The sequence below is a fragment of the Juglans regia genome, chromosome 14, assembly GCF_001411555.2.
Source record: "Juglans regia cultivar Chandler chromosome 14, Walnut 2.0, whole genome shotgun sequence".
NCBI lineage: Eukaryota > Viridiplantae > Streptophyta > Magnoliopsida > Fagales > Juglandaceae > Juglans > Juglans regia.
The window spans coordinates 7,607,539-7,616,257 of record NC_049914.1 but is presented as its reverse complement, the minus strand read 5'-3'; the positions used below and the strand labels follow the sequence as shown (position 1 = coordinate 7,616,257).

General features: G+C 36.0%; 1 protein-coding gene and 1 non-coding gene across 2 annotated transcripts; both read left to right on the top strand.

The window, feature by feature from the left end:
* The first annotated feature begins 5,166 nt into the window (after positions 1-5,166).
* LOC109002235 (serine/arginine-rich splicing factor SR45a-like) lies at positions 5,167-8,511 on the top strand. The gene is made up of 7 exons (XM_018979886.2): positions 5,167-5,267; positions 6,282-6,298; positions 6,394-6,474; positions 6,585-6,693; positions 6,949-7,098; positions 7,565-7,628; positions 7,731-8,511. Exons 1-7 carry the CDS (start codon positions 5,265-5,267, stop codon positions 8,336-8,338), a joined length of 1,032 nt encoding a protein of 343 aa, XP_018835431.1. The 5' UTR covers positions 5,167-5,264; the 3' UTR covers positions 8,339-8,511.
* Positions 6,131-6,189, top strand: LOC118344595. The gene has a single exon (XR_004798375.1). It is a non-coding gene; the product is annotated as a small nucleolar RNA snoR74 (small nucleolar RNA).
* Positions 8,512-8,719: the final 208 nt, after the last annotated feature.

The window sequence follows — 8,719 nt, the reverse complement described above, 5'->3', positions numbered from 1 at the left end:
AAAAAAATTAATAAAATATGAAATATATATAAAAAAATTATTTTTTTAATAATAGATTTTTTTTATTTTTTAAATCTTTATATATTTCACAATTATATATAAAATTACGTATATTAATAAAGATGCATCCAATAAAAAATACAAATCTATATTTAACAGTATTTTTTAATTTGATTTAAATTAAATTAATTTAATGTATCTACGACAATCAATTTAAAAGCTACATTTATAGATTGTGTGGAAACAATTATCGAAGTTTGTGGTCTGCGACGAGAGAATTATACAAATAAGCATTCAAATGCCTATACAGAAAAGTACTGTTTATGAACCATTTTTTGATGGAGAAATTACTTACATCAGCTTACTGTTAATGTAATCCTCAACACATTTAGTGTTGTTGAGTTTAAAAAAACAAAAAACAAAAACAAATACAGTATGCAAAGAGTGCGGCTGATGCGTAGCCGTGCTCTTTTCAATAATCTACCAAAAGCATTCCACTTGATATTAATTAAAATTCTATTATTAATAATAAACATCAATTATAGACATCTATACAAATTACATGAGGAATGTTTCAACAAAGCATAAAATATTGTTGGCATTGCATAAAGTTATGTAGGAAATACTATATTCAGAAATCAAACCATATTTGGTAGTTTATAAGCAGTAGCAACAATCTCATGGAACTTAATATCGAGAAAGTACAAATTCAGTGGCTTGAAGCAGGAGATTGGGTGGTTTAAGACATATATAACCAGAAGACCATTTGTCCTAAAGCAACATACAGAGAGAATTGCATTAGTTCCAACTTCCATATGAAATTATAAAAACCGAATGTTAGAAAATTGAATAATTGTATGCATAAACCCTTCAAGTGTTTAGAAAACAGACCAACAACGAAAAGTTTGTTTCTCATGTTTCATTATTTCTGAGTTTAGTATCTCAGCTTTCATGAGAGAAGCTAGCTGCATTTGGTTTCTTCATCTTGACATAGACCAAGTGTTGAAGTTTCAGTTATATTGTTGGAAATAAGAAGTGTTATTTTCGCTAAAGCGGAAGCATTATCGTGAACGTTAGTTTCAAAAAATTTAACATTCGAAAACGATTCAATCTCTCTTATACAAATGACTTCATTGTTGTTTGAATGAGGAGAGAGAGTATTCTGAGACTGTGTTTGTGTTTGAATTTTATTATTTTGAGTTTTTTTCAACTCAGCATATCTCTCTCTTTTTTTTGATAGATCTATTCATTTTTCTTCTCTGATTGAGCAGCATTCAAATTTCTTCTTACTGGATATTTTTCAAGCTCTTCAATGTTTATTTATAGAAGTAGTTAGATAAAAATGAAAACAATTAGTGTTAATAATGTTTAAATGTATTTCTCCTTTTAATAATATCGTCTTATCAATCAACATAAGGTTATGGAAGGATATGAATTTTGCGTCGATTTCAAGATGTAATCTGAAAAACAATATCAAATATGTGAGTAGATATGTATAAATAAAGAGATATGATATATAACAAATATTATAAGCATTTATAGCTAAAGCAGAAAAAAAAATCAATTGATTCCAAATAATAATTTCATATAGATTATATTAAATGAATCAAATGAGATAGCACGCTTTAGATTATAACAAATCTATTAAAAGAAGTTAATATGATGAAAAAGGAAATATTCATACAACAAACATATAATGTCAACAATTTATTTTAGCTACAAGTGCATTTATATAAATATAAACAAATTTAATAACATTTTTTCAGATGATATAGAAGGGACCATACTAAAAAGTAGAGGATAAGTAAAAGAACAGTAAAAATTGAGAAAATTGACAACAACCATCTTGAAGAACAGTAAATTAAGAATAAAAGCAACAAATATGTAAAAAAACAAAAAAAACATTAGAAAAGATCTTCCTTTAATAAAAAAATATTGACCTTTGCATTAAGACAGAAGAGATAAGAGTATTTTCAATAATTTATGATCTCTAAATAGAATACGCATTATGAAGCATTTTTTATATGAGAAAAAATAGAACATGCCAGAAAGTAAATGACAAATAAAAGGACTGTGGAAGTAGAGAAAATTAACAATAAGTGGAATGCATAAGAGTGAAATAAGAACAGAATATCTGTTACAAATAACACATTAAAAAGAAGAACATAATAATTGTATAATTATATTTGTTAAATAAGACTATATTAACCAGATGTAATAAATAAAATCAATATTTACAAAATTAGAAATTAAACAGAATAAAATACTGCATCAAATGAAATTTCTTATTAATAGTCTTATTAATAACAATATTAATAGCGTTATCAATATGAGATTTGTTAATAATATAAAATCTTATATTTAACAATTAATATTAGATTTTGAAAATATCAAACTTAATTATTAATAAATTATATTAAGCAACAGTATATTAAAGATATTAAGTGATTTAATAAATATGTACATCTATTTAAATTATTAATAAAATATATTTTCTTACTTTATGAAGATTTATAATTATAATAATAAAACTATTATTGTTAATTTTAATAATCCGTAGACTCTGAAAGGTACTCCTCGAAGGTGGCTGTGTATCCCAACATGTTCTCCAGCGGCCTTAGGCTGCCTTTCTGCAGTCCAGCTCGTGATGTGTTGGACTACCTGCACTTGGCACCTGTCCAGCTCCACTCATATGCGTGGAGGATCCTAATATCATGTTGCATCATTTTGTGGCAGGCGTTGGAGGAGGTAGGTTTCGAGTACACTTTACTCATTGCGCTTGAGTTCCTCCTTACCAACAATTTTTTGAAGCAAAGTGGCAACACATGCAGCTTCAGGTCCATTCATGAGTTGGCTTGTTTGGAGCTGCAATATAACAGGGTGAAGGGGTGGAGTCGGCTCTTCTTCTTTTTGTCCAACAAAGGGTGGGAGTTCTCAGTCAGGCACGTTAACCAGCATGACTATCCTGTTTGCGCCATCTAGGGGGTTGTGGGTGACGACAGGAGCTTCAGACCATCAGTAACTCTCGAGGAAGTGAGTCGGATCGAGGTCATTCGTGCTTGGGTGAAAGCCCATCCAAACGTTGTTTTTTCGAGGTCTTGCTAGACGAGGGCAACCTTCGACAATACTTGCATCCTTTGACTAACATGCATTTAGCCAACTGGACCGTACCGATGTAAGCGATTGTGCCTTATGTCTGTAGAGGTTCCCCTAGCCCGCTAGTGGAGGGAAAGGGGAAGAAACCCAGAAGGGAGTCTCCTGCCAAAGTAGACTCCGACGAAACGTCCATTCCCCCTCTAAAGCAATCTTCTATTGAGGTGCTCGTTCCGCGGCCAAAGACATCGTTGCCGAATAAGGTGGTGGTGACCGTACCGCCTTCTCACACCACGCCTTCTTCTTCTTCCCCACGAGGGGCGAGTGGCTCTGATTATCTTCAGCAAGTTTGGGCTAATCCTTTGACGACCAATCTTATACAGTCTAGGGGGTTCTCCCAACTATTTCAGAGGCTTTTTCTCCGACCATGCTGGGCAATGTGAGGGTTATGAAACTGTCGCTTGGAGAGGAGTTACTCTCCATGATGGGGTCCTTTTGGACCGTCCTATTTGAGAGTCCCAGATAGTGCCCCCGTCCCCAGACATTAATATTGAGAGGGTTCCTTCACCCTTATTTAAAGAGCGTCCTGCCGAGAGTGAGGATCTTCTTGACCGGGTTTCTATCCCAGATTCTCCAATTGTTTATTCCCCTAAAGTCGAGGCTGTCTCGACCAAGCCCAATTTGGAGGGTGAGGGAGGTGATGACGTAGTGTCTAGGAGGGAGATAGCGATGGTCGTGTCATGGGCCGAGGGGGTTCTGGCAGATAAATGGTGATAAATAAGAGGAGATATAAAAATGATGTATTTATAGTTATTTTTTTAATATATATGATATATATATATATCGGTTGGATGGATGGCCAGACAATCCCACCGCCTGGGGCCAGCACCTACCTCCCGCTTTATGCATGGGCGGGCAATCCCATCACCTAGGGCTAGACGGGCCATACATGACTATTCCTTTCCATCGAGTCTCTTAAGCCACAAACACTACTAGCAACAATTCACATAAAATACATACGGCCACAAATTTCATTCAATTTAGGGGTGACAATATGTGACACGATCCGTTAACCTAACACGAACACGACACGATAAAAGCTTGTTAGTATTTAGTCTTAACAGGTTCGGGTCAAAATAGATTGATTTGTTAAGACACGAAAGCTTAACATATTGATAATGGGTTAACCCATTATAACTTGTTAGACCTGTTAAGAAAGTTAAAATTATAATTATACCCTTATACCTAAAAAATAAAATTGTTGGGATTTTAATTTCGATATTTTTATTGTTTGGATTGTAATTTTGGACTTGTTATTAGTTTTATATTTTTTATTATAGATATTATGATTTTAATATTTATATAAAATTGTGTTAAACTTAATTAGATCAAATGGGTTAATCTTGGATCTGTTAAACCTATTGACATAAACAGGTCAAAACAAGTTGACACGACACGACCTATTATATTAATGGATTGTGTTAAGATTTGAGATTTTGACACTATAAGCTTAATGGCTCGGGTTAGAATTGACCTATATAGTATAATATACATATTTTGACACGACACGAATATGACCCATTAATACAATTTGACACCCTTATTTCAATCTCGAGTATGAAGTACTCCATGTTGGTCGATAAGAGAATGAAGCTACTCATTTACTTGCAAAACATACTTATTTCGTGTGGGACACTATACAACAGTAGCATCTATCTCCAGATTTCATTCAATCTCGGATTCTATTAGATGCTTTGTTCTAATGAAGTTGCTTGCGCTAGTATATTTTGTTCTTCTTTATGAATGAAACATATTTGTTAAAAAAAAAAAAACACATACGTGCTAATTCCCGCATTTCAGTTCTTCACGTTCCCTCGTTGTTTTACCACTTGGCGAGCGTTTGCTGGTTCCCACACAAACCGCAGAGAGCCCAACCGGATGGATGCTTCCACGTATTCACATAGGTGGTAAGTGGAATTCAATCGAATTGAAGGTAGTTTGGCGTCCGCTTCTCCAGAAGCTTCCCCAGGGCCCTCCCTATAAATACTTTCCGCTCTCAAAACTAATAATATTTAATCCACATAAACTAGCAGTGAAATAGCGAGGGTGATACCGGTCTCTGCGATTGCGTGCAAAACTCGAAGGGGGAGGTTTCTGTGCCATCGGTTGCTATGGTAAGTTCTCGATCGTTAGGCTATCTGAAGATGTTGATTTTCTGGACGTCGCTGCGCTCTCAGTTTCGATTTTCTCTTTCCTGAGAATTTTTAGTATTAGATTGTTCTTTCTCCGAGAACTTTAATTTAGGGTTTTTCCATTATTCCGGATAAATTAAGGAATGCTTGTTGATCCTCTCTGTTCGATCAAATCGTGCGGCACCTCTGGTAAAGATTGATTACGAGAATAATTATTGATTTTCTTATACCGAAGATTCTTTGTTCTATGGATTGATTTCTGATTCTCCATACTGATAAAAATTTAATAACGAAAATCTTACGGCCAGGATAATAAGCCTTAGTCATGAAGACGCATTCTCTATAAAAAACAAAAAAACAAAAAAAAGAAAGAAAATGAAGAGATTTTCTAGGTAATATTTCTATGCTGATCCTGGTACTTATGTCACGAGAAATAAAACCCTTAGAAGAAAAAGTTATTGATTTCACGTTCTAAGTATTTTCGATTTTTTAAAAGAGAGGATTAAATTGGTTTTTCCAAGGTTTCAGATGTATAGGTTGGTCTTTTTTGACCATTGGTTTCTCCTAGAGGATAGTGTATTCTTACCGAAAACATGTTAACTTACGAAAAGACAAATTAGTGTGTTTCAGCAATTAATGCTTTGCTTGTTAATTGGTTTCAATCGTGGTCGATGCCAAGAAAACTGAGAATTCAGGCTTTGTTTGATTTAATAAAAAAATTGTTCGTGGAAATGTATGATGTTTTTTTTAACACTATGATGTATGCTGTGGATTTACATGCTTGTAAATGTCTCTTTTCTTTGGCTGATTTATTTGTTCGCATTGTTGGGTGAACCTCTGTAGTTGCATTGTTATTGGGTGAACCTCTGTAGGTTTTAGTGACTGAAGGTTCAGTAAATGATGCCACATGTGTTAACAGTTTTTCGACTTATCAAAAAAATTTTGTTCGCATTATTTGTCTTAGTACTAACTATTTTCTTTTTGATGGTGTCACAGATGTCCAGAAGGTCAAGGTGCATATTGTTCTGAGAAGCAATGGTGATTTTTGTATTGGTGTAGTTGTATGAACGCGAAATTTTCTTATTTGCATTTTCTTCAAATTTTCCAGGTATTCTCGCTCTCCTACACCACACAGGCGGTACAGGAGGTCTGTCTCGAAGTCTGTGTCAAGGTCACGGTCAAGGTCGAGGTAGTGCCTTAAACTACCCTTTATCTGTGCTTTTAGATTCAATTTTCTCTCTTTATTTTATTTTATTTTATTTGTGGTTGTTTGACATGCTTCTTTTCTGGCTCTGACAGGAGTCTTTCGAGTGATGTGGAAAATCCTGGTAACAATCTGTATGTGACAGGATTGTCACCTCGAATCACAAAGAGAGAGCTTGAGAAGCATTTCGCAAGTGAGGGAAAGGTATGCCCATTCATATTCATCGTAGGCTTTCTTTACCCCTGCTAAATTTGCCAATTCCAGTGATCGTGGCTTGGCAAATTCACTCTAGTTTTCATTTATTGTTCGATGGGACGGTAAGGCATTGTTGTGTTTCTATTCCTGGTCATTTTATTTTGTTGGGCTGTAGAATGTTGTGCATAAGCTTACCTACCAAAAAAGAAAAAGAATTTTGTGCATAATCTACTGGAATCTGAATTCTTCGATGTGGTCTATTAGGTGATGGAAGTTCATCTTGTAGTTGATCCATGGACCAGAGAATCTCGTGGCTTTGGGTTTGTTACAATGGCTAGTCTTGAGGAGGCTGAACGCTGTGTTAAGTATTTGAACCATTCTGTACTTGAAGGCCGTGTGATTACAGTGGAGAAGGTAGTAGTTCCTGGCTTTTCTTTTTTGTTGACTAATGGCTGCTTTATTAATTGTTGGTTACTGTGATCCATTCAACTGTATGAGAATATTATATGGTTTGCTATCAGTTATTTGAGTTTGAAAGTTGTTTGCTTCTTTCCACTTGAAGCTTTTGTGGCAGCAGGTTAGCTGTGTGTAGCAGCTCTTCGCCAAATCAAACCACAACTAAACAAACAAATCAAACACATCAAGTATCAGACATGGGGTTGTATGCCCTGAATTTCCCTCTCTTTTTCTCTAGCTATTTAATCTCAAACGATGTTACAGATTCTTATTGCTCTCTCTCTCTCTCTCTCTCTATATATATATATATATATATATTTGGAATGCATTATGTTTGGAAAAAGATTCTTTCTAGCTGCGCCCCTTATTTCTTGAGTTGACTTGTAATTCTGCATTTTCATGCTTCAATTTTCATTTCTTGCAGGCTCGGAGGCGAAGAGGACGAACACCTACTCCGGGAAGGTATCTTGGACTGAGAACAATTCACGGTAAGAATGTTCTTGTACTCATTATTTTATGTGTGCCTTTGTTTGTCTTGAAAATACAGTTGTTTTTGTTTGTCTTATTTTCTTACAATTTTATTCATACAGTGCGCCATAGATCTACCAGCTACTCTTCTCGTCGATCTCCCAGCTACTCCCCTCGGCGATCTCCCAGTTATTCTCCTTACCCAAGGGGCTGGAGCCGATCGCCACGGTACTCATATGAACGTAGTAGGAGTAGGTCATACTCCCCCTATTACCGTCGGAGGAGGTCATACTCCCCTTATTATGACCCGCGTAGGTCATACTCATCTTACTACAGACGCAGGTCATACTCACGGTCACAATCCCCTCATAGCAGATCACCTGTCAGCTGGCGTGATCGGTCTTACTCACCGGATGACCGATACAGTAGGAGGCACCGCTATTGTTACCGATCTGTCTCTCGAAGTGTGTCACCAAGGCCAAGGAGGATGTCAAGGAGAAGCTACTCGAGCAGTGTCTCACCCGGGCCAAGGAGCTCTAGAAGAAGCTACTCAAGAAGCCCTACCCCTAGAGCAAGGAGCACCAGGAGGAGGAGTTACTCTCGAAGCATTTCTCCCAAACTGAAGAGCTCTAGGAAGGCGCCATCATCAAGGCGTGGGTACTCGAGAAGCTATTCTAGGAGTCCGAGTCGAAGTTCAAGGTCTGTTAGTTCAAGGTCTGATTTAGAGTGAGAAACTCTCTCTCTGCCTATCTTACTCTTTTAGCTAGTTAGGGATTCTGGTCCTATGGACAAGTAGTATACCTTGTATATCGGAGAATCTTATGGTTTGTCTTCTTATAATAACAGTCGACTTCTATTATAAATTGTGTGTGATTGCTGCCGTGTTTGGTTTATTTGTCGAAACTGATATGTGCTTGGATGATTGCTCGTTTTGATCCTCTGTTATATTTAGGAAGTGAAGACATCACTGCCAAGTGGGTCGAACCCAAATAAGCCTTTTGACTTTTAATCGTGCCTTTTCCATCACTTGATTACATTTGGTTATGCTCATATAAACAAACATTAGGAGGAGAATGGTAACTTCCCTTCTTTATTGGCTGCTTGTGACAAT